The following is a 25,779-nucleotide window of genomic DNA, read 5'->3' as shown; positions in this document are numbered from 1 at the left end:
TTGTTTTACAGCTTATATCAATAAAGTATGGTTGATTTTTCCAGTGGAGTCTGTTTCCTGATTTAGTCTACATCAAAAAACTGACCTCAATCTTGCAAGCCTCATTGTGCTTTTTAAAATTTCTTTCAAGGTCATTTTCTGATTCTCTACAGTTTCAGCTCTAAAAATAAGATCAGCAAAGAGTCCAGGTATGGACTGGGCTTACACATTGAGCTAAACCACAGTTTGCATTCTACCCCATAACTCCCAATCGTTGGGTTTGTACAACTTGCTAAATCCAAATTAAACAAGTCATAATATATCTTGCTGCAATCCCAGCCGTTGTAGATTATGTTGGATTAGATCGTGTAGTGATCTAGTTCAATATGCAGTGGCTACCTGTTGTGAAAATATGAAAAGAAGAAAAAAATAAAGAGTCAGGCTATTTTGACTCCACTGAATTTCATGGTGGACTTTTGATTTACCTGCCACCTATTTTCATGAATATAATGGTGCATCAGTATTGGAATTAGAAAACTCGGCTGATGGAACTTGAGATCCAGACACAAATGGCAGAACTGGAAGATTTCCAGTAAGAAAATTGCACAGTTGAAGACCTAATCTCGGTCGAGGCTAATAGCTCTTTGTTAGAAAAAAGCTAGGCTAGGGGAATCGTAACAGTGGAATTTAAACTGTCACCATTAATATAAAATATCTTTTTTTTCCTGCTTCAGCATTAATTCCCTTAGCATTTTTGTAATGAAATCAATTCCCCAGTATTGCTAAAGGATTATGCTATTAAACACCTTTTCCTGAATCTATGAGATTTTTTTTTCTATTCAAAACTGATCCACTATGGTGAGATTTTAGGAACAAGATCTAACCTTAGAATCTGAATTTGTATGGTTGTTATCTGTTTATTCATATTGCAAGTTGTAGGAAGTATCTCCAGAAAACATTGCCCTGTGTTTTCATATATTTTCTCAATTCATATAATTATTGTAGTCATGGAAACAATATATAATTCTTAAATTGGAGTTTTGCCTTTATTTATATTGTAAGCAAGGATATGATATACATTATATACAAAGATCCAGCTCTCTTATTTACAGTATTCTGGTCTAAACCGGGGTTATTTCAACATGTATCTTGAATTCACTGGACAAATCTGGTATTTAAATTCTGACTTTCAGACTTGGGTAGGAATTTTTCAAAACAATAATAACCCTAAAGGAAACTATATTAAAAAGCATGTTTCTGTTAAACACAAACTATGCAGTCTCGTGTACATTTCCCTCAAAATGGATGTTTTTCTTTAGACTCAAAGAAACTGCAGATGAGAAACGGGACTATCAATACTATATTGAATGGAATGGAATGGAATTGAATGGAGCGGAGCGGAGTAGAGTAGAGTAGAATTCTTTATTGGCCAAGTGTGATTGGACACACAAGGAATTTGTCATTGCTGCATATGCTCTCAGTGTACACAAAAGAAAAGAAATATTTAATAAGAATACAGCTTAAAAGCTTTGAATGTTTCAGAAAAGGACATGGCATTTGGAATTAGAGATGCTCAAAAACATATATCAAATAAAGAAGTTTCAGAAAGACTGAAATGGAAAGACATATTGGAGTCCATGCTTTGTTTTGATTAAATCTTTGACTAATGTTTTCTTAAGGCTGAGAAAAGTGGACTCTGTCTCCAATGCAGAGACATATGCACCTCTGTATCCTAGACATTGTAGGGAGGGATGAAAGTGACATATATTTGGTCTTGAGCATCTACAAACTGGAGAGTAAAACATCTTCTCTTTCCATCACCACCACCACCCTTTCCCCTATTGTACCATTATTGGTTTGATGGTATAATAACCAAAGAATGGAGTCGAGATTGTTTTTTCATTCCATTATAGGAACACAGAAACTTTATAGAACTTATGGCTTAAATTCATAGAAACATTGTAACTGGGGAGCTTCATTCCATCATGCCTACATTACAACTTAAGCATTGTTTTTAATTCAGATGAGGGAGGGATGCATTCCAGTACATTGGACACAGAGTGAAATGGTTACCCAGAGTACCAACTAGCTAGCCACTGAAAGTGTGGGGAGGGCCAGGCACTGCAGCTAATCAGAATTGGGGATGATGCTAAATTGAATGAAGCATAGTACCCAATCACTTGAAAGGATTGAAGACTGTCCAGGATAGAAAAGTAGAGCTTCAGACCTACACGTCTGGCAATAAATAAAATGGGCTGGGAGTAGGTGGAGGACAATATTGTCTTTTCCTGAACTCAAGAATGGTAAGTAGCCTGTAGTAGCTATAGGGCAAGTAGAAAATGTGAATTGAGCCCATGATTGATCCTAATGACCAAATGGCATAATAGGTATTGTCTGACAAAAAAAAAACCCCAGTACTAAGCAGGGTTGAGTCTGGATAATTAAATGGTAGCTTGCAAGGACATTTCACAGGGTATAGACTAATATGAAAAAAAGCACATGAAAGGAATTTGGAAGACTAAATATTTGGTCTCTGTCACTGACTCAGATTGGATTCTGCGAGAGAATAGATAATTTAAGCAATAACATGGACATTTTATCTGTTTATACTATTATGCAATAACGGAGAAGGAACTATTCTTTGGAACAAGCTATTTAAGACCCTTCTAGATATTCCCAATAAAATAACCTTCAGTGAGATTGTTTTGATTCTGTCTCACTAAAAACTGCAGTGAGAATTTCCTGGTTATCCTAAAATAAAGGTTTTTTTGTTTTTGTTTTAACCCTAGGGGTGTTCCTAATTATGCTTTCCATCATATCCATTGATTTCTTCGGTCTGGAAGTAGCACATGCTGGGTATTTGATGTCCTACAGTGGAATCCTTCAAATGGTAATGCAAAGTCCTCTCATACTCCTTCATTAGCTAATATAGAAATAAGAAAATGCAACCCATATATTTATGGAAAAAAAGAAAATGCATCTTCAGTATGTGGCATTATTTTTAGTGTATGTGTATCTATGTATCTGTGTTGGTGTGTATATATATATGTGTGTTGTGTGCATGGATAAATTAAAATTTAGATATACTGCATAGATATGTAGTTATATATACATCATCAGAACTATGATAGCCCCTTTGGGTGTGGCCTCGTCCTGTCAAATGCTCTATTAAGCTTTTCCCTGGGAAAGAGTCACACATTGCTGGAAGCAAAGATTTTCTGCTTGGGTAAAACCTTATTTGATCTATTTGTATTATTCTGAGATTCCAGGGTGATCTGGTCCCCATCTCCTACCAACTTGTCGGTATCATTATCTATGCATTGGAGAGGAATATCTGAAGCATTTATTCAATTTCTAATATAGCGAGATCTATAGCCTGATCAGGATTCAGGAGGTAGAGAGGGAGATATTCCTAAAACATGCCCTAATTGAGTTGTTTTCCCCCCTCTAGTGTTGGGATGGCTTTTGTGGTTTTCCCTGTAGCCTATTTTCAAGGATTAAGCAAGAATAATGGCGTTGAATATTGCTAGTATAACATATTATTACCAGGAAGCCAAGAAGTTGGTTTGGACTTTTCTTTTTTCCTAAAACCACCTCCCTTCTAAAAGGAAGAACTTTCAGCTTCAGATAGCTCGTGGATATTTGCTATTTAATATGTTGCTGGGAGCAGACAAGCCTTGGAAGGATTTTTCAGACAGAGTATTCTAGAACAGTGTTTCCCAACCTTGGCAACTTGAAGATATCTGGACTTCAACTCCCAGAAGTCCCCAGCCAGCATTCGCTGGCTGGGGACTTCTGGGAGTTGAAGTCCAAATATCTTCAAGTTGCCAAGGTTGGGAAACACTGTTCTAGAAGATCCCAACTCACCAGTACTAGGGGAAGAAAGATTGTTTTATCATGCAAGGTTTAATTTTAGTTTATTAAAATGCAGAGTTAGCAAAAATTATTTATGACATTTGTCAAACAGAGCCTTTAGGCTAAGCCTGTCTGAAGCATACCTCAATCACAGTCATCTCTTGCTTTTACTAAAGTGGTTTCTATTTTTAATACATTTTAGTCTTACAATCACAGAGATCCAATTTACTTTTCAAATAGTTTGCTATCATTTATCAGATACAAAGATTGGGAAGGTTAAAAAGGCAGGGAATTTCCAAGGCCTGTAAATTAGTTAAGTGATGATTAATGTAATGCATTAACAGAAGCTTCCGCCGTTTTAATGTATTTTTACCACACAGAGGAATAATTTTCAGTTATCTTTATCTCTCTGAAGTTTATACTGATTGTATTTGTCTGGAGCAAAATGAATTTTACCTATTTTATTTAGAGATCCGGGTGCCAGTGGAAAATTTCTTTTTCTCTCCCTTCAAACGTGCAAATCTGCCAATGATTTTCTTTTTAAGCTTTAGGGGGAAAAGTTGGCTGATTTTGATGCTGAAACATAGAAAATAAAACTGTCCTGTTTGCTTTAAACCTCTTTCTCTCTGTGTGTATGTGCAGAACAAAATAGCGTGGTTATATGGAAACTCAAACAGACACACACCCATTGTGTATGAGAAGGAAGGAGGCATCTGCTGCAGTGGGAAGAGAACACCATTTGTTTGTCTGTTCTCATAGCACACATTCCACATTAAGAACAAACCGGGAGGGGATGTTATGGTCCTTTGGAAAAAAAAATCCCTCATTCAAGAGGTTTTGCGTCTATTCTTTAACATGCCAAAGACCTTTCCTTCCTCTAGAGGGGAAAAAAAAGAAATATCTCATTTTCTAGAGCTTTGAACCATTTGTTTTTACAACTTTTCTACTTCAATAGCACTTATTTTCATTGTGCTTTTAAATTAGCAATTATGAGACCACAATATTTTTCAAAGGACCCCTCCTCATTTGTTTAGGAATTGCTCCAAAATAGTGTCTCTGAACAACGTTAAAGGTTGCTTCTTAACCAGCGATGTTTTAAGCACACGATCATGAACGTGTCTTCAAAATTCAGTTATTATTTTTTCCGTCACATTTTCCACTGAGTTTAAACAGCTTTGTTTTTCCAAGAGGTTATGAAATTTTTAATTCAAAACTTCTGAAACTCAGAAAATCTCCAGTAACTGCTACCATTTTTCCACAATTTGTTGAACAAATATTAAATATTAAGTTAATTAGCTAAGACATGTTTGCTTTAATAATAATTTGATAATAGCAATCAAAATAATTTTTATTGTTTTCATTTATGTATTAGCCCACACTTAGAAACTCATAAAAGATGTGACATACCAAATTCTTATTAGCTTGTCTTCCTCCTCACCAAACAATTTTATCAACAAATTACTTTCCTTATGTCAATGTTTACTTGTTTAGTAATTTCACAATTTATGGCAGCTTTTTCCAATCCTATTTCTATCTTAAAAACCCTACTAGTGAGAGTTTGCACAAAACTCTTAATGTCAACAACTGAATAGTGACTTCCATTTAGAAGGGTGTATATAGAGGATTGTCAGAAGATTGATCATCATAGGCAGGGGTGGGCTACTGCCCGGATTGGGGGGGGAACACAGTGGGGTAGCGAAAATGGAGCTCCACCCCATAGCACCCAATTTGCACTGAAAGATGTTGAAAGAAAATGCAGGGCATCCTGCATAAGCCACGCCCACAGTGTGGTAGTAGAAAATTTTGGTAGCCCTTCACTGATCATAGATGACTTCCAGCATGCTTGCTCGTACTGGCCACATGATTTTCGGCTGGCCATGCCCCCCTTCCTTCCTAGGAGTCTCCATGCAGCCTGTTTTGACATAAGTAAAGGGCTTGTTGCCGGGGCTATGGGGGGTGAGGGGGAGTCATTTTCACCCTCCCCAGCTCCTGGAAAGCCTCTGGAGCCTGGGGAGGGCGAAAAATAGGCTTACCGGAGCTACCATACCATCGCGTGCCAAAAGCGGGGATAGGGCAAGGGATCAAAATGGGTGAACAGTGCAGTCAGGCAGTAGGGAAAGCAAGTAGGATGCTTGGCTGCATAGCTAGAGGTATAACAAGCAGGAAGAGGGAGATTATGATCCCGCTATATAGAGTGCTGGTGAGACCACATTTGGAATACTGTGTTCAGTTCTGGAGACCTCACCTACAAAAAGATATTGGCAAAATTGAACGGGTCCAAAGACGGGCTACAAGAATGGTGGAAGGTCTTAAGCATAAAATGTATCAGGAAAGGCTTAATAAATCCACACCCTCCCCATGTTTTTGGCACACAACGGCAAAAAGGTTACCCATCACTGTCATAAGAGATGATGTAAAACTAAACTGTAGGCGTTTAATCCTAGGGAATATCCCAGCACATTCCCTAGAAGGCAGCTGCAATGCCTTTTCCTCTTTCCCTACACCTTCCCAATTTATACCCATGTCCTTTGTACTTCCTTTCAATATGACCTATGACAAATCCCCCAAGACCGAATGCAGAATTCATCTTTGGAAAGAATATCTTCCACTTCTCCTTTAGCCAATCATTGTCTACTTGCACTTATAGCAAATTGCCCTGGCCAACATCAAAGAATCTTCTCCAGTTAATTATCCAGTTTTGTGTGATAATACCAAAGTGTGTGCTCTGCTAATTAATAATAATTAATAATAATTAACAATAATTTATTGGATTTGTATGCTGCCTCTCTCCGTACACTCGGAGTGGCTAACAACAATGATAAAAACAGCATGTGACAATCCAATAATAAAACAACTAAAAACCCTTATTATAAAACCAAACATACACACAGACATACCATGCATAACTTGTAATGGCCTAGGGGGAAAGAATATCTCAACTCCCCCATGCCTGGCGGTATAAATGAGTCTTGAGTAGTTTACGAAAGACAGGGAGGGTGGGGGCAATTCTAATCTCCGGGGGGAGTTGGTTCCAGAGGGCCGGGGCTGCCACAGAGAAGGCTTTTCCCTGGGGCCCGCCAAACGACATTGTTTAGTCGACGGGACCCGGAGAAGGCCAACTCTGTGGGACCTTATCAGTTGCTGGGATTTGTGCGGTAGCAGGCGGTTCCGGAGGTAGTCTGGTCCAAAGCCATGTAGGGCTTTAAAAGTCATGACCAACACTTTGAATTGTGACCGGAAACTGATCAGCAGCCAATGCAAGCCATGGAGTGTTGAGGAAACATGGGCGAATCTTGGAAGCCCCACGATGGCTCTTGCGGCTGCGTTCTGCACGATCTGAAGTTTCCGAACACTTTTCAAAGGTAGCCCCATGTAGAGAGCGTTGCAGTAATCGAACCTCGAGGTGATGAGGGCATGAGTGACTGTGAGCAGTGACTCCCTGTCCAAATAGGGCCGCAACTGGTGCACCAGGCGAACCTGGGCAAACGCTCTCCTCGCCACAGCCGAAAGATGATGTTCCAATGTTAGCTGTGGATCGAGGAAGACGCCCAAGTTGCGAACCCTCTCTGAGGGGTCAGTAGTTTCCCCCCCCAGGGTAATGGATGGACAGATGGAATTGTCCTTGGGAGGCAAGACCCACAGCCACTCCATCTTGTCTGGGTTGAGTTTGAGTTTGTTTTTAGGCGCTTGCGAAAGGCAAGGAGGGTGGGGGCAGTTCTAATTTCTGGGGGGAGTTGATTCCAGAGGGCCGGGGCCGCCACAGAGAAGGCTCTTCCCCTGGGTCCCACCAGACGCCATTGCTTAGTCGACGGGACCCGGAGAAGGCCATCTCTGTGGGACCTAATTGTTCACTGGGATTTGTGCGGCAGAAGGCAGTCCCAAACTTTATGCAACTGCACCGTTGCACGTTTTTTGGGTTATAGAGCAGCTGAGCTAGAACTAAATTAGCTTGGTTTTACGCTATAGGACTATACCTTCAAAATGTAGTTAGACCGGCTGATTAAGTCATTAAGAAAATCCCTGCTCACTACAGGAATCGAAATCGAACTATCCCTGGTAGATGTTGATCTTGTCTCTGATGGAACATCTCCAGGGAAAGGAGGCTCACCACCTCTTTTACTATTAAGAAAGGATTTTTTAAATAAAAAAACAACATTGAATCATAATTTCCCTCTTGACTCCTTCAATCCATTATTTAGTGTCCTACATGCTGTATAAAGAAGGAACAAATATTGACCTTCTTCTGTGTGCCATCTTTTCAGCTATCTAAAAATACGCTCATATCCCTGTTATGTTGTCTTTTCTCAAGACCAAACATTCCCTTTTTCTCGAAACTCTCTTTTTTTTGGCACTTATGTCTAGCCCCACCCATCCCCCAAACATCCTTGTTGTCTTTTTCAGAAGTTTGTGTAGTTTGTCGGAATCCTTCCTTAAATATCTAAGGCGGGGTTGAACAATACAGAATTCTGAAGCGGTATCCTTCTTCTCTGTTGCCTCAGAGGAGTTTACAGATTCAAGTTACAGATCAGTGGAATAACATTAGAAGCAGCAGCTTGACAGTAAAACTGTAAGATAGTACCGCTTCATCAGATGCAATATAAAATGTCCAACATAAGTAATAGTATGAACTCATAGACATATACTGTCATCTCCGAGTCCTTGGAGAGGGGTGGCATATAATCAAATCAAATCAAATCAAATCAAAACATTCTGGACCAAATTGTTTCAGCTCCTACCCTTAAAATGTTGCTACAGAGCATTGCACACCAAGACAATTAGACACAAGAACAGTTTTCCCCCCGAATGCCATCACTCTATTAAACAAATAATTTCCTCAACATTGTCAAACTTTTTACTAAGTCTGCACTTCTATTTCTACTAGTTTTTCCTCATCATTCCTATCATCCTTTTCCTCCCACTGTATGACTCTAACTTGTTGCTTGTATCCTAAGATTTTTATTAATATTGATTGTTTCTTCATTGCTTATTTGACCCCTATGACAATCATTAAGTGTTGTACCTCATGATTCTTGACAAATGTATATTTTTCTTTTATGTACGCTGAGAGCATATGCACCAAGACAAATTCCTTGTGAGTCCAATCACACTTGGCCAATAAAGAATTCCATTCTATTCTATTCTATATAAATAAAATTAATCAATTTGGATGTCAAATAACCATTAATGAAACTGTGTTGCACCTTAGAGCTGCAGGGTTTAAATATCCTTAGAATCATTAATAAAGTTGGACCAAAATTGCTTTTCCTCATTATTTTACTTAGTCAGACTTTTGATTTAGCTACGAAAAAGAAGTCTTGCCATTCACAAGTGTATAGGTCAACCTCCCCCACTTTATTTTTAGAAACATTTTCAGTCTTGTGGAATTGAAAAAGACTGTTTGCAATGCAACATTTTGGTTTCGATCATGCTGTTTTTAGCTTTGGGATTCCTGGTATATGTTACTGAACCTTTCTCTTGTCTTTGCAGTTCTTTATGACCAAATTCAAAACTAAATGAATGGCGTCCATTAATATGTGTTGCTACCTTTCTACTGACTTCAGTAAACTATACTGCATTTTATTTGCCTACACATTCTTGTACAAATCTGACAAAAAGGACCCACTTCATCTGCAGTTCTGGTTTCTCTGTTGTATGTAGTCTTCGCAATAAAACTGAGTCTCGTAATACTACTAAACTTAAATTAACCACAATGTTGATTTCTTGTACGGGACTTCTTAAAGTCCAGTCCGATTTGGTGCATGATAGCTATGCCAAAGCCTTTTTTTTTCCAGTTTTCAGCTGTATGAATATGATTTTTTTTTTTTGAAGGCAGAAAAATTATTTAGAGATTATTTGTTAAGTGCATTGAGGTACTTCCCAAGGCTGGCTTCCTTCCAAAATGGAGATTAAACTTTATCTCTACTGTGTATTTTTCTGCTCTAAGATCTGAAAATATCAGCTGGATTTATGACACAGTTGCTGTTGTTAATGGTGCATGAAAAGAAAACAGACAGTTTTCACTCTTTGAATTTGTAGGGAGTTTCCAATTAAATATTTCCCTTGCAGATTCAGAGGCTTATGTGGCTTTGAAGGAGGACAAAGACAAAGTTGTTTCACCTGCAGCTTGTGTACATAGCCAAGGGCGGCTCTTGTTATGTCACTTGCAAACTATTTCCTTCCTCTTTGGTGTATTGATAATACAACAGATCCCTGTTAAGGTAAAGAGCTTTCTCTTCATATTTCTTCAAAGAAGGTCATGTTACAAAGGCAAGCAGAATTTGAAGGTAGGTGATGAGGCCTAGCAGCTTGCTTGAAATGGCCAAAGGATATTCGGTGTGGAAATTAAACATTTTTCAATATGGACTTCTAAAAAGTGTTGGATTTCTATGTTATTTATGGTTATAAGTGATCTTCTTCACTTCATATAGTGGAGACTCTTAATAGCAGAACCGTGATACTATGTTAGATTGGGTACAGATACAATGACTCCAGTATAAATCTTATGCTTTTATTTCTTCTTTTCTCATTGAACTGGTTTCATACTTACACAAATAAACAACTTGATAGTATAACTATATTTCTCTATACATCTGCTCTCTATGATGCAGATTCACCAACAGTCAGCATACGAATCCCAAGAATTCTAATCTTCCAACTGCCAAAAAGTGACCACATGCCAGTATTCAAATTAGCTGTCTCTCAACATCCCATCCCCCTTTTCCATGCTGTATGCTAACAAAAAGTACTTAAGATATTCAGTATAGTGTTTGGGGAATTAAATACCAATTCAACCAGGTCTCTAAATCTATCCACATTTCTGAAAGCAAAATTCATCTCTGGGCCTGAATGTTGTCATTAGCTACCTCTATGCCAGTCATGGTGAACCTTGATCCTGATGATTGGAGAATGGCCAGTGTTGTGCCTATCTACAAGAAGGGCAGTAAAGAAGAAGCTAGTAACTACAGGCCAGTTAGCATGACATCAGTTATAGTTAAAATGATGGAGACTCTATTCAATGTGCCAAAAGTACACACACGCATGCGCCGGCACTCTTGCGTGCCAGCACCCATAATGCAATGCATGGCCTCCTGCAGCCAATATGCATAGTTTGTACATGCTTGGCTGCCAGAAAACAGACCAGATGCTCTTCCTGGGGCACATATGCACAATGTTCTTCCAGTTTCTGGCATGCCCATGTGCATGAAAACCAGCTAGCTGGTCTATCAGAACCCAGAAGAGCAAGGGGAAATGGCTCTGTGTGCTCAGAGAAATGGCTCTGCATGCCACTTCTGGCACATGTGCCATAGATTGGCCATCATGGCTCTATGCTGTTGTGGTTGGCTCTGGGCCAGCTCCTGCAACAGGGAATTTGGACGTTGGTTTAGGGGAATCCTCATGGTCACAGAGACTTTGTATTATTGCCAGCAGCTTCTGATAGTGAAGATTCATTGCCAAGGTCAGATGGTGTGGAAGCAGAATCAGACGGAGAGATGGGTACAGCCAGCCCATTAGTTAATGACCCCATTAGTGAGTCATCAGACTCGGAGGAGGATCGGTGGATAGATGCCCGAATGTGCAGGCTCATGGTTAGAAGGGACCAACTGTGCAGGTATCATCGGAGATAAGGGAGAACACCTGTTGCTGAGGCAATTAGGTTAATGGGGTTGGTGATAAATTATGGGTTTTGGGGAATGCACATGTCGGTGTTTGTTTGTTTGGAGAAGGAACATTGGCAAGGTTTGGACTAGTCCAGGATTTCTGTTGACTCTTTGGACAATTCACAGTTAACTCTTGTGGACTCAAAGAAGGGGGAGTTGTGAGGAATTACAGCTGCCTTAATTTGTTCTGTTTTGTTCCTGCTTTTGACGCATTCCAGGACTGTTATCTGGGTGAGAGAAATTTGACTCTGCTTAAACGTGTGTGCTTTTAACACTGTTTCAGATAAACTACTTTTATTTCTTCTGGCCGGTGTATGTGTGTTTGACTTTGCGTTCCTCTCTCACTGGGGGCTACTAACGAGAAGCCCAGCATAACATATACTCTGCAATTCCCTGGAACCAACCAATCTTTTGGACCTCAGGGACCACTAAATTCATAATTTTAAATCTCACGGACCACTAAAATGGCCTGCCTAATGACCATTTGGGTAGGTGTATGCATGTAGGTAGGCCATGGGACTGGGTGGACATGGCCAACTCGATGTCACTCATATCAAGGGGTGCCTCGCTGGCCTTTATTTGCCCCTCTCCTCCCAGCAACTCCTTCCACCCACTTCTCGCCTCCCTGACCAGGCTCCTTAGGTCCCCAACAGGAAGCAGGAAGCAGTTGTTGGAGCTAAACAGTCACCACAAAAAAGCGTTGGCCAAACAGCTGGCTCAGTTCAAATTGGATCTGACTGAGAAGGAGGCTCAACAGAATCATCTCATTGGGACAATGAGCATAGGCTTTCCAAGCAGAAAGAAGACCTGCGGGAGTACAAGGCCAGTCAGTCTTGAGATGGTCAGTCAGTTCCAGGCCATGATGCAGTCCCACTGGAACAAGGCTCTCCAGCTCTTCACCACCAGGGGTTCTTCTCTCCACCCAAGGCAGGATTAGACAGATTCATGGCGGGACCCAGGGAAAGAGCCTTCTCTGGAACCAGCTCCCCCCGGGGCCGCCTTGCCTTTCCTGCACCCGCCTTGCCTTTTGTAAACTCCTTAAGACCCACCTCTGCCGTCAGGCATGGGGGAATTGAGACATCTTCCCCAGGCCTATATAGTTTATGTATGGTATGTTGTGTGCATGTTTTTTAAATTATGGGTTTTTAGCTTTTTTAAATATTAGATTTGTATTTTACATTGTTTTCTACTATTGCTGTGAGCTGCCCCGAGTCTGCGGAGAGGGACAGCATACAAATTAAACAGATAGATAGATAGATAGATAGATAGATAGATAGATAGATAGATAGATAGATAGATAGATTGATTCATGGATGCCAAGTGTATCAGTGATTATTGAAACTGATGTCCATATGCCGCCTTTATGTTGGTTGAGGCAGGCAGGATTCCCTTGAGTACCATTTGTTGAGGGTCAAGAGAAAGGGAGGGTTTTGCTCAATATCTCCATGGACAATTGGTGGGCCACTGCGTGACACAGAATGCTGGACTCGATGGGCTTTGGCCTGATTCAGCATGGCTCTTCTTATGTTCTTATGTTCACCCTTTGCCCAAAGCCCTGCACCAGTAGGCTGAAGCAGACCCCAGGTTGGAATTTCTGCCTCCCTCCGACCCACACAAAAAGACCCCGAAGAGGGAGACTCTCTGCAGCAGCACAAATGTTCATTATACGTATCTGGCCCAGGATCAGTAGTTTGAAAACCTCTGATTTAGTGCAATATAAAAATTTTCTTTGGACCACCAAAATTTTCTCGTGGATTACCATGGTCCACGGACCACCCATTGGTGACCACTGCCCTGGAACACAATAAACCGGAAGAATTGCTGGGAAAGCTGGTGGTTCTACAGAGAAGTTGGTGGAACAACATTTAACCTTCCTAACAATGGAAGGAGCCAGATTAAAATGCCTATTTGTATCAACTTCAGGAATTGTACATTTACCAAATATCGAGGAAGGCTGCTATATTTCAGAAGAGAGAATTTCAGAAATAGATAATAGTTAAGGATAGCTAAAAAAAAAAAGTCAACATCCCAAATCCCAAGGATCATTTCAGTATCCCAAATCCCAAGGATTCTCAGCATCCCATAGGTAATACTGGAAAGTTTAGGTAAGAATTACATGCTGCATAACCCTATCTATTATGCGACTGCTGAGTCAGCGACCCTGAGTTTAAAAAATGCCTGAAGTCTGGTACGTTTCCACCCTTTGATAGAATGCCTGAAGGATGAGAGGGTGTGATTCATGTGAGCTAGCAATTTCTCCGGCAGTAACTAATCTATGTAGCCATTATTCCATGCTACATTACGTAGCATGGGATGTTGCAACATGCTGGTAACTGCTAAGCTGTATCGGGTGGCACAAAACCTAATTCATCTTATCTGATACTCCTAGGAGAGACCCAAGAATAACTTGTTCTCTTGTCATTTTCAGAATCAGAGGCTACAAAATACATCCACCTTCATTCCACAGGTCCCTGGTTCAGTATCATTCCATAAAGTGGCATTAATGACATACAATTATGCTGAAATAGCTACAGGCTATCATTTGGGTGTGTTACACAATCATTAATTAAGAAACTTAGCAGCACTCTCACCTGATCATTTCCTTTTAGTTTCTCAGCTATTGTCAGGTGATATAAGAGAAAGCTATAATCTGTTGACTAGTTCAACACTTAATTTCCCTTTGAACTCTTGTAAAAATAGGTCCTTGCTCAATTGCCTTGACTAGAGATATCTTTCTTTTCATGTGAAGGAGACATTTGGTCCCTTCTGAATAGGAGGTTGCAAGATTTTTTGATCTCCTTTACCTTTGCAGGGTTCTTGAGATGTATGATTATGACATATTTTGACATATTATGACATATTGATATACTGTATTTTTCAGAGTATAGGACACTCCGGAATATAAGACGCACCTTAGTTTTTGGGGAGGAAAATAGGGAAAAGAATCTGCTGATCAGGTATTCATCTGGCTAGCGTCCTTAGTCCTTAGTTTCAGCACATTATTTTATCCCCTGGTTAGGGCTTTAAAAAAACTTTATTCGGAGAGAGTAACAATAAAAGAGCTTGCAAGCCAATAAGAGCTGGGAACATCATTAGCACCTGGAAAGAAACATTTGGAACAAGTAGAGCAATGGAAAAAACCCTGTAAAGACTTAGGGCTTGGAAAACATTCTTTGCAGAGAGTAGCAATGAAAGAGCTTGTAAGCCGGTAAGAGCTGGGAACATTGTTAGCACCAGGTTAGAGCTGAAAAGAAACTTATTTGGAGCAAATTAGAGCCATGAAAACAACACTAAGACTTAGGGCTTGGAAAACATTCTTCACTGGGAGAAACAATGAAAGAGCCTGCAAGGTAAGAGCTGGAAAGATCGTTAGCAGCTAGTTAGGGCTGGGGGGAAAAGCTACATTCAGAGTATAAGATGCACCTTAATTATCAGCCTCTTTTAGGGAGGAAAAAGTGTGTCTTATACTCCATAAAATACGGTATATGACAAAGTGGGGAAATTCATCCTCTATTGCAGTGATGGTAAACCTTTTTGGAATTGAGTGCCAAAAAAGGGAGGATTTTGCATGCAGGTACACACTTAGTAGCTTCGGGATCTCCTTCTGCCGCACGAATCCCAGTGACCGATTAGGTCCCACAGAGTTGGCCTTCTCGTCCCGTCGACAAAACAATGTTGTCTGGTGGGACCCAGGGGAAGAGCCTTCTCTGTGGCAGCCCCGGCCCTCTGGAATCAACTCCCCTCCTCGCCTTCCATAAACTCCTTAAAACCGACCTATGTCGCCAGGAATGGGGAAATTAATATACCCTTAGCTGTTCTGGTTTATGTATGGTTTGTTTGTGCTGTATGATTGTTTTTATAAGGGTTTTAAAAATTGTTTTTAATATTGGATTTGTATACTATATATTGTTTGTTGTGAGCTGCTCCAAGTCCTCGGAGAGGGGTGGCATACAAATCTAATAAATAATAATAATAATAATAATAATAATAATAATAATAATAATAATAATAATTTTTTATTATTATTATTATTATTATTATTATTATTATTATTATTATTATTATTATGCACACGCACATCGGGGCCGCGACCAGTAAAAGCTTCTGGTTTCTGCATGCACACTTGGGGGGGGGGAGTTTTCTGGTTATTGTGGCGCATGCACACACATCTATTAGCTGGCCAGCAGACATCTTCACACTGGAAAACGGAAGACCGTCTCTTTCAGTTTCCGACACTGCCATACACACAAAGGCCAGCGGAACGTTGTCTGTGCATGCATACAGAACCCAGGCGATGCGTGCCACTTCAGGCACCCATGCAATAGGTTCGCCATCACAGCTCTATTGCAATGTGACCAAGTGTATGTATGAAATAATGAATTACATGAATTTATTTGCAAATATGACTACGGTGTCTACAGTCCTCAGATTAGTCAGTGGTCTGATTCTATAAAAAAACCAGTTTCTTGTGTTAATCTAGGCCAGCGATGGCGAACCTTTTTTTCCCTCGGGTGCCGAAAGAGTGTGGGTGGGTGCTATCACATACGTGTGAGTGCCCACACCTGTAATTCAATGCCTGGGGAGGGCAAAACTAGTTTTCTCCGCCCCTCCGAGGCCATCTGGAGGCCAGAAATGGCCTGTTTCCCAATTTCTGGTGGGCTCACTAAGCTCATGTTTCGCCCTCCCCAAGCTCCAAAGGCTTCCTTGGAGCTGAGGGAGGGTAAAAATGCATTCCCCCATTCCCCAGAGGCTCCTTGGAAGCAAAAAATGCCCTCCCAGAGCCTCTGTGCGACCCAAAAATCAGCTGGCCAGCACACACATGCATGTTGGAGCTGAGCTAAGGCAATGGCTCGCGTGCCAGCAGATATGGCTCTGCGTGCCGTCTGTGGCACCTGCGCCATAGGTTCGCCATCACTGATCTATATTAGCTGTACTTGTGTTGTTTCTGTTATATAATATTTGTGGGTATATGCATAATTTCGTATTTATTTATTTTGTCATGTTTATGTAGTGTATATTAGAGGTGGAGACCCTTTGAGAGCTGTATGCAATGAAATTTCATTTTAATGTATGTCGATTAGTTGTTTTTTGTTTGTTTTTTGTAATATAATTTATTGATTTATTGAAAGGGGAATGGGGAGCAGGGAATACAAAAAATAAGAAGGATGGGAAAAGGAAAAGTATACATATCCAATTAGCATCTGTAGTATATATAACTTATTGTATATCGGTTCATAGTATTAGACTAATCCTATTCATATTACATTCATGATTTACAGTTGGAATGAACAAAGACATACGTCCGGATATAATCCATAACTTATGTTACTTAATGTTTGTCAATTTAAAGTAGTGGACTATAAATAGCCTTATTGCATTCAAAGTTTTAAACTGTATAATTTTTTATCTAATACATATTATGATTTGAAGTGGGATTAGTAAAGTATTATAGTTATTAGTAGATATGTGAAGAGGTGGGAATTGGGTGGGGGAAGTGACGGGTAGTGGACGAGGAAGGGTAGTACATTCAAAGTGACAATGAAGTTATTCTAAGTCTAAGAAATATTTTTCTGGAGCAAAGTAGACTTTACATTTGAACATGTTTTCTGCAGTTTATAGGAATTGCAGTTTTAAAAAATCATCGAAAAATACCACCCTGGGGAAAGACAGTCTTTGAAAATGTTTCTTCTTGAGTGCTATCCAGTGTTCTTCTGGTGTGTCCCAACCGCCCGTAATTACAGGGTAATTAGTCCAAAAAGACATACACCACACGATAGAAGGAAAACCAAAAGTCTTTATCAACAGAAAAGCAGAAAAAACTCCCGTTTTAAAGGTCAAAGGGATTTTCTGGTACACACAAGCCATAGGTTAAATACAATCCAATTTCTCACCCAGTAACTGGGAAATTGAGTCCAATTCCAAAGTCCAGAAAGGCCACACACAGTCTTGAACAGGGAAACAGCAAAACCACGATCTTGACGAAACTATGAATCAGATAAACTTCCACAAGGCTAAACCAGCACGCTGCTCTTTTTATCTGTAGCACTAATTACAGCAGCCCCACCCAACCACAGATGGCCTCACTTATCTCCTGTAATAATCCTTTAGTTGTTCTCTCCTATGCATCACTCTATGCATGTGTGGGTCCGTCATACGTTCTTGTTCAGAATCCAGGGATGATAAGGATGATTGATCTCCTCCTGGGCTGTCTGCCAAATTCCCCTCTTCCCTGCTACTCACGCTTCCTTCATCATAGGAGCCTTCGTCGGGAGATTCTATTGGGAGCAAAACAGGCCTGTGGCATGTGGATGTTTCCCCCACATCTACCTCCACATTCCTTGGGGCAGGAGCTGGGCCAGAGCCAACCACAACATCCAGGAGGCTGAAAGAGTTATGTGTCTTTCTCAGTGAAATATTGCCAGCTTTCTACTGTGCAAGGAAGTTGCTTTTGAAAGACTAGAATATCCTGTTCCAGTGCAAGTCTCTCAGAGTTATGACCTCTCCAAGATTTCAGGTTTGAAAAGCCAATATCTGCTGTAATCCCACTGGTCCCTGATTACTAGAAACATTCATTCTGACCTGAAGAGAGAAACATTAAGACTGGGACGGTCGGCACGCTGGTGCACTTATGCACGCCCAGTGAAGGGCTGCAAGAAATTTTACTACCACACTTTGTGCGTGGCTTATTGTGTGGGTGTGACTTGATGGTCATGTGACCAGATAGGAGTGGCTTGCCAGGTGGGAGTAGCTTGACAATCATGTGACCAGGGGGTGGCCTAAAGGTCATGTGACTGGGTGGGAGTGGCTTACCGACCAAGATAAGTTTTCAAATAGGTGCTTGGACTCTTTTTCAGTTGATTAAGTCACATTATTTGAATAGCCACAAAAAGGACAAATGATAGGCAGCATTATTTGTTGAGGAGCACAGTAACATTTTAAGGTTTTGTACTGAAGCCACAAGGTTCAGTATGATCACAGATTAGGCAAGTAGCTCAATTTTCTTTAATTGCTATAAACGTTCAGTTCTAGATAATGATTAAAATGATTAAAGTGTTTATGGGTAAAAACATACTATTTATTTCCTATTTTAAAAGTAATTAAGGATCATACTAAGGTACTAGAGAAGGAAGGGCAATAAAAAAACTGTTAAGTATACAATAAATAGTGCATAAACCTACTACCCTCCCTGCGTCCCCCCCTCACCCATAGGGGCAACAGCCCATTACTGTGCACATACTGACCTCTTAGGAATTGGGTGAGATCAACAGTGGATAGTCTAAGGGTAAAGTTTTGGGAGTTAGGTGATGATACTACAGTCAGGTACTGAGTTCCATGCATTAACTACCCAAAGAGGCAGCAATTTAAACAAAACAAAACAAAACCATATAGAACAGACCTGGGCAAGGGGCGGCCCGTGGGCCACATCCGGCCCGCCTGCTGTCTGTGACCGGCCTGCCCGCTATCTGTGACCGGTCCGCGGAGGTTGGGGTCCGCTCCAATGTGAGGATGAAAGAGCTCACCACGTCTGCCAGGACTCCTCGGGTTCCTGCTTTCCTGATGAATCATGAGGAAAGCAGGAACCAGAAGAATCCTGGCAGACACGGTGAGCTCTTTCATCTTTGCTCTGGAGCAGACTCCGACCTCCTACTGAGAGCAGCCGAGCACAGAAACCACGCAAACACTCTAGCGCAGTGACTGTGGTGCACCACGTTGCCGTAAAGCAAAACAATTAGGGGTCTGTAGAGTGGGTCTGGGTGATATAGGTCAGTCCGGGGTCTGGGTCTTTACAGTATTGGGTAGAACTGAGTTAATTATATTAGTCCGGCCCTCTAAAACCATCCCAATTTCTCATGCGGCCCCATGGCAAAATTAATTGCTCACCCCTGATGTAGAACATCCCAATTCCTGTCTGCCTTAAAGCATCTTCTTCCAAAAATTGTCTACTGCTGGCAGCTGATCTTCATAGCCATCATGTCTGCTTATGAACTGAAACATTATGCACACAACCCTCACTCCCTCATTCTACTATTTTCACCTATGGAATTTTATCTCTTACATTTGCTAGCCAGCAGTGTAGAAGTCTTTCTACACGTTCAACCGTAACAACACAAGAGCACGCAACAGATTCAAACTTAATATTAACAGCTCCAAACTTGACTGTAAAAAATATGACTTTAACAATCGAGTTGTCGAAGTGTGGAACTCTTTACCAGACTCAATAGTGTCAACCCCCAACCCCCAACATTTCTCCCTTAGACTCTCCACGATTGACCTCTCCAGGTTCCTAAGAGGCCAGTAAGGGGCGTACATAAGTGCACTGATGTGCCTAACGTCCCCTGTCCAATTATCTTTCCTTTTCTCATATATCTTAGATATTCTCTCCCTCTCATCTACTTCTCTTCTCTTTTACTTACTATGATTGGTTTTAACTTGTGGTGTTTTAAAATTAATTTAAATATTGGATTTGTTTACATTGTATGGCGATTGCTGTGAGCCGCCCCGAGTCTGCGGAGAGGGGCGGCATACAAATCTGATTAATAAATAAATAAAATAATAAAATAAATTAATAATAAATCCTTATATATATTGCTTAATGTCTATTTTCTTCCATATGTACTGTATATTGGACAAAGAATAAATAAATAAATAAAATAAAAATAAACAATAGCTATGGTGCACCTTGTTCCAATGCAAGCTATGATTGTGGCTGTTCTTTCTGGCTGCTTTTCACATTACATTTTCCCAGACTCCCATACAAGGCAAAATGGAAGTGGCTTTTCCCAGATTACCATACAAGGCAAAACACATTGGCATTGATTAAATGACCTTTATGCAGGATGATTTGTGATGAGTGATGGAACTATTATCATATCTTCTCCATCCTCCTTCCCTACCAGTCCATCTTCAGCTGAAAGAAAGATAACAAATACAGCTTCTGGTCCTTTTCATTACTATTTTCATTACTTTCCTGATCAGTACATTAAATGGGTCTTTTATCTTCTATGATCTGTTGTAGCAGAATAGTAGACGAACAACTGTGCCGCTTGCTTGTACTGTAATTGTGATGCAATCATCATTGGGCTTCCCCTATTGTTTCTTCTCTTTTCTTTGTTTGCTAAATGGTAAGGAAAGAAACACTCTGATGGAGGAGTATGAGTGTGTGTGTGTGTGTGTGAATAAACCAAAAGTCCTCAAAAACAGGGCACTGTCAAAAGTAATTCTGCTGTTGTGAGTGATAGATTGGATAAGCAATCCTGCACCGGTTATTATTAGCATGTTGGAGTACATATTCTGATAGAAACATCGAAACATAGAAGACTGATGGCAGAAAAAGACCTCATGGTCCATCTAGTCTGCCCTTATATTATTTCCTGTATTTTATCTTAGGATGGATATATGTTTATCCCAGGCATGTTTAAATTCAGTTACTGTGGATTTACCAACCATGTCTGCTGGAAGTTTGTTCCAAGCATCTACTACTCTTTCAGTATAATAATATTTTCTCACGTTGCTTCTGATCTTTTCCCCAACTAACCTCAGATTGTGCCCCCTTGTTTTTGTGTTCACTTTCCTATTAAAAACACTTCCCTCCTGAACCTTATTTAACCCTTTAACATATTTAAATGTTTCGACCATATACCCCCTTTCCCTTCTGTCCTCCAGACTATACAGATTGAGTTCATTAAGTCTTTCCTGATACGTTTTATGCTTAAGACCTCCCACCGTTTTTGTAGCCCGTTTTTGGACCCGTTCAATTTTATCTGAAGGTCAATAGTGAAATACAGTAGAATTTAATGAAAAGAACAACAGCCATAAAACTGGCAGACAAGAAAGGGGTTCTGATTTTGGGGTAATCATTTATTTTATTTGTATTTATTTATTTTGTCCAATACACAATAATATACAATGAAGCTTATAGAGATATATTAGAGAAGATATAGGAGATATAGGAGAGACTATAGGACAGGGGACGGAAGGCACTCTAGTGCGCTTATGATTTAACAGGAACTTTTTGCAAGAACTTTTCTGATCCAAGCAACATTAAACTCTCCCACTAACACCACTCCCAAAAAAGAATCAAGAGATGATAGAGTAGTAATCACAATACTCCCCATGGCCCCAGCTGTTCTTTTTCTATCAGAGGCACAGTGACTGCCTTTTGTATTGTTGTACCATTAGTGTAGAAATTAGTATGTTAAAATGCATATTTGTGGAATCTGGGATATAGACTTTAGGGTGGGAAAAAGTCCAATTAAACCTCTTACAATGGCACACCCAAGGAAGAATTCTATACATTTAACAACTACTTTAAGGGATCAAATTGTGTTGTCATTAATTTATTGCCTACTTTTCTACTTTTGAACTTGCTTCCCCCGCCCCAATACTTCCTGTTTAGACAGTGTTGATAACTTCCCTTTTAAATATTTGAATTTTTCTTACCTTAGTTTGGTCCATTTGTATTAAAAATCCTATCACTCAAGCACCTAATGAAAAATTTAATTTCCATTAATACTAGTACCTTTTTATTGGGATCTTATGTGTATAATGGTGGATTATGGATGATTTCTCCCCAAATGTTAGTGTACTATTCTCTGGACATTGTCCCCTTCTTATTTTGCCCTCAATCTTTCCCAGCATTAGGCTCTTCTCCAGTGAGTCCTTCCTTCTCATTTGGTGGCCAAAGTATTTAAATTTCATCTTCAGGATCTGGCCTGCTAAAGAGCAGTCAGGGTTGATCTCCTCTAGGACTGACCGGTTTGATTGCCTTGCAGTCCAAGGGACTCGCAGGAATCTTTTCCAGCACCATAGGCCTCAATCCATTTCTAAAAAGTGTAATCAGTGGGTTTAGGATTTTAGCTGATACCATTTAACTGGCAAAGTTTTTTATAATTATACTAATTATCTTAACTGTATACCATATCAGCAATATTTAAAAGCTGGAGGTGAAAGGCGTTAAAATATTCCTACTAAGGATTCATATTGATCCAGTATACATGGGTCAAATTTGTTAATGTTTTATTATTAAAAAACCTCAAAAGATAATTTTGGAGAATTTGTACTTGTCTAACTTATATTTCCAAAAACATTATATTTCTTACAAGTTTTAATTTAACTTGCATTGTTGATAGTGGATTCTTCAACATAATATCAAAGCTCTGAGAAAGATCAATCCTATATGAAATTATAGTGAACTACAGTCTTATAGTTTTGTTAATTGGTTGTGTTTTTAAAATATTTGTTGAAGTATACCCATTTTTAAAGACACAATGCTATGTTACGATATGTTTGTGAGTGACATAGGGGAAGGTTTGGTAGGGAAGGTTTGCCTATTTGCCAATGACTCTAAAGTGTGTAATAAGGTTGATATTCCTGGAGGTGTCTGTAATATGGTAAATGATTTAGCTTTACTAGATAAATGGAAACTACAGTTTAATGTTTCCAAATGTAAAATAATGCACTTGGGGGAAAGGAATCCTCAATCTGAGTATTGTATTGGCAGTTCTGTGTTAGCAAAAATTTCAGAAGAAAAGGATTTAGGGGTAGTGATTTCTGACAGTCTCAAAATGGGTGAACAGTGCAGTCAGGCGGTAGGGAAAGCAAGTAGGATGCTTGGCTGCATAGCTAGAGGTATAACAAGCAGGAAGAGGGAGATTATGATCCCGCTATATAGAATGCTGGTGAGACCACATTTGGAATACTGTGTTCAGTTCTGGAGACCTCACCTACAAAAAGATATTGACAAAATTGAACGGGTCCAAAGACGGGCTACAAGAATGGTGGAAGGTCTTAAGCATAAAACGTATCAGGAAAGACTTAATGAACTCAATCTGTATAGTCTGGAGAACAGAAGGAAAAGGGGGGACATGGTCAAAACATTTAAATATGTTAAAGGGTTAAGTAAGGTCCAGGAGGGAAGTGTTTTTAATAGGAAAGTGAACACAAGAACCACGGGACACAATCTGAAGTTAGTTGGGGAAAAGATCAAATGCAACATGAGAAAATATTATTTTACTGAAAGGGTAGTAGATCCTTGGAACAAACTTCCAGCAGACGTGGTAGATAAATTCACAGTAACTGAATTTAAACATGCCTGGGATAAACATATATCCATCCTAAGATAAAATACAGAAAATAGTATAAGGGCAGACTAGATGGACCATGAGGTCTTTTTCTGCCGTCAGACTTCTATGTTTCTATGTTTCTATGATTACTCCTTTGACATTTCTCATTTTAATGATGGATTGTTGTCAGAACCAGCTGTTGTCTAACAACATGCCCATTCTTACCAAATTTGTAGACATTTTTCCAACTCAAAATGCCTTCCCAGCTGCTTCCCCCACCCCCAAAAGGCTTATTTGGTGTGACAAATAAACAGTTGCAAAGACATGATTAAATAGTTGTAGATGGAAACTGCTTGAAGACCAGCAGTAATGACAGAAAAGTCTTCTTGCTTCTCCGGTTTTATTTAAAAGCCGACAAAGTTCCATTGCATGGATCTATGAATAATATTTTCTTAGGCTGTAACTTCTTTATGTCATTAGCATAATATAATTTCTTTGATCCATTTGGAATATTCTGGGCACTCTTACAAAATGAACGAGATAATGGATTTGATCAAGACACCTGTGAACATCTGGAAGGTTTATTTTAAACATTCATTAAAAAACTAAAATTAGGTCAAGAAATATGGTGTGCATCACAGAATACCCAGGCAGGAACATTAATTATCTCTGTCTTCTCTGTTGGTGATCCAAACAATAGAAGGCAGGAAGATATAATGCTGAACGTATGCTATTCAGTCAATTGAACATCTCTTAGGTATTTAGTATGAGCCTGTACTTAATCTAGCAATTTCAGAGAGCTTGATTTTTTCTTTCTCTCTCTTTCTCTTTCTTCCCCCCTCCCCACCCCACAGGCTGTCCAGGGCTTAATAATTGGAAGATTAACCAGTCGGTATACTGAGCGGTCTTTGCTTATGCTGAGTGTTATTGTTTTATGTGGCGTTGGCATTGCCATGGTAAGTTTCTACTCAATTTTGTACTGCTTTGGATTACAAAGTGCTGGAATAATGTCCACTGCAAATTATGCAGTTGAATTTCAGGAAAGACATGGGAAGCAAGCAAATTTTAATCCAGCTTCAATTTGGAGAACAAAGTAAAGTTTAGTAAGTACAGATAATCCTTGACTTAAGCGATTTATCATTTTTTCACATGAATGTTGCAGCATCTCCATGGTCATATGATCAAAATTGAAATGTTTGGCAACTGACTCATATTTATTATGTTTGCAGTGTCCTGGGATCAAGTGTTCTGTTATCTATCTATCTATCTATCTATCTATCTATCTATCTATCTATCTATCTATCTATCTATCTGTTTATTTGATTTTTTAATGCCGCCCTTCTCCTTAGATTCAGGGCAGCTTACAACATGTTAGCAATAGCACTTTTTAACCGGCCGAAACAGGGACTCCAGGAAGGACGTCTCCATGACGTCAAAGCTCCGCCCCTGGAATCCCCTATTGGGATTTCCCACCTCCGTTTGTGCCTCCCGACCGGCCGACAGCTCCCCAGCTCTTCTGGGAAAGTGACAGCTGGGCGGCGGCGCTTCTCGGCATTCTCCCAAACCCGAACCTGAACCCGAACTTTTGCCGAACTTTTGCCGAACTTCCAGGTTTGGGAGAACACCGAGAAGTGCCCCAGCTGTTTCAGAAGGTGAGCACCGGGCAGTGGCGGTTTTCAGCGTTCTCCCGAACCCGAACCCAAACTCGAACTTTTGCCGAACTTTTGGAAAAGTTCGGGTTTGGGTTTGGTATACCGAACTTCACAAAGTTTGGTACGAACTTCGGTTCACCCAACACTAGTCACAACCTGCTGGATTTCACCCCTGCATTGACCGACACAGCCACATACACACCCAGCATCTAGCTTTAGATGCATCTTGGGGGGAAAGCTTACTCTGGTAAATGGACCACACAAGCCTTAAAAGAAAGGGACCAGAAATAGATTCCCATTAATTACTGCTAATAGAAAAGTGAGGCTGTTGTCCTCTGGCGGGACCCAGGGGAAGAGCCTTCTCTGTGGCGGCTCCGACCCTCTGGAACCAGCTCCCCCCTGAGATTAGGATTGCCCCCACCCTCTTTGCCTTTCGCAAACTTCTTAAAACCCACCTCTGCCGTCAGGCATGGGGGAACTGAAACATCTCCCCCTTGCCCATGTTGTTTTGGTATTAGATTGATTGTATGCGTGTTTTGTTTATTTGTTTTAATACTCTGGGGTTGTTTTTTA

The 25,779-nt window shown here is 40.1% G+C and overlaps 1 protein-coding gene across 2 annotated transcripts in view; it reads left to right on the top strand.

Annotated features, from left to right (window-relative positions):
- The window catches only part of SLC22A18 (solute carrier family 22 member 18), a 96,968-nt gene that overhangs the window by 52,500 nt on the left and 18,689 nt on the right, over nucleotides 1-25,779 (top strand). The window contains exons 7-8 of one of the 2 annotated variants that reach the window (XM_070764659.1): nucleotides 2,769-2,869; nucleotides 24,409-24,510. In XM_070764659.1, coding sequence (XP_070620760.1) covers nucleotides 2,769-2,869; nucleotides 24,409-24,510 — 203 coding nt within the window. The remainder of the gene's footprint in view (nucleotides 1-2,768; nucleotides 2,870-24,408; nucleotides 24,511-25,779) is intronic. The other variant, XM_070764669.1, reaches the window with a different exon arrangement.

This window comes from Erythrolamprus reginae, chromosome 1, assembly GCF_031021105.1.
Source record: "Erythrolamprus reginae isolate rEryReg1 chromosome 1, rEryReg1.hap1, whole genome shotgun sequence".
NCBI lineage: Eukaryota > Metazoa > Chordata > Lepidosauria > Squamata > Dipsadidae > Erythrolamprus > Erythrolamprus reginae.
The sequence above is the reverse complement of the archived record's forward strand: the minus strand, read 5'-3'. Positions and strand labels throughout refer to the sequence as shown.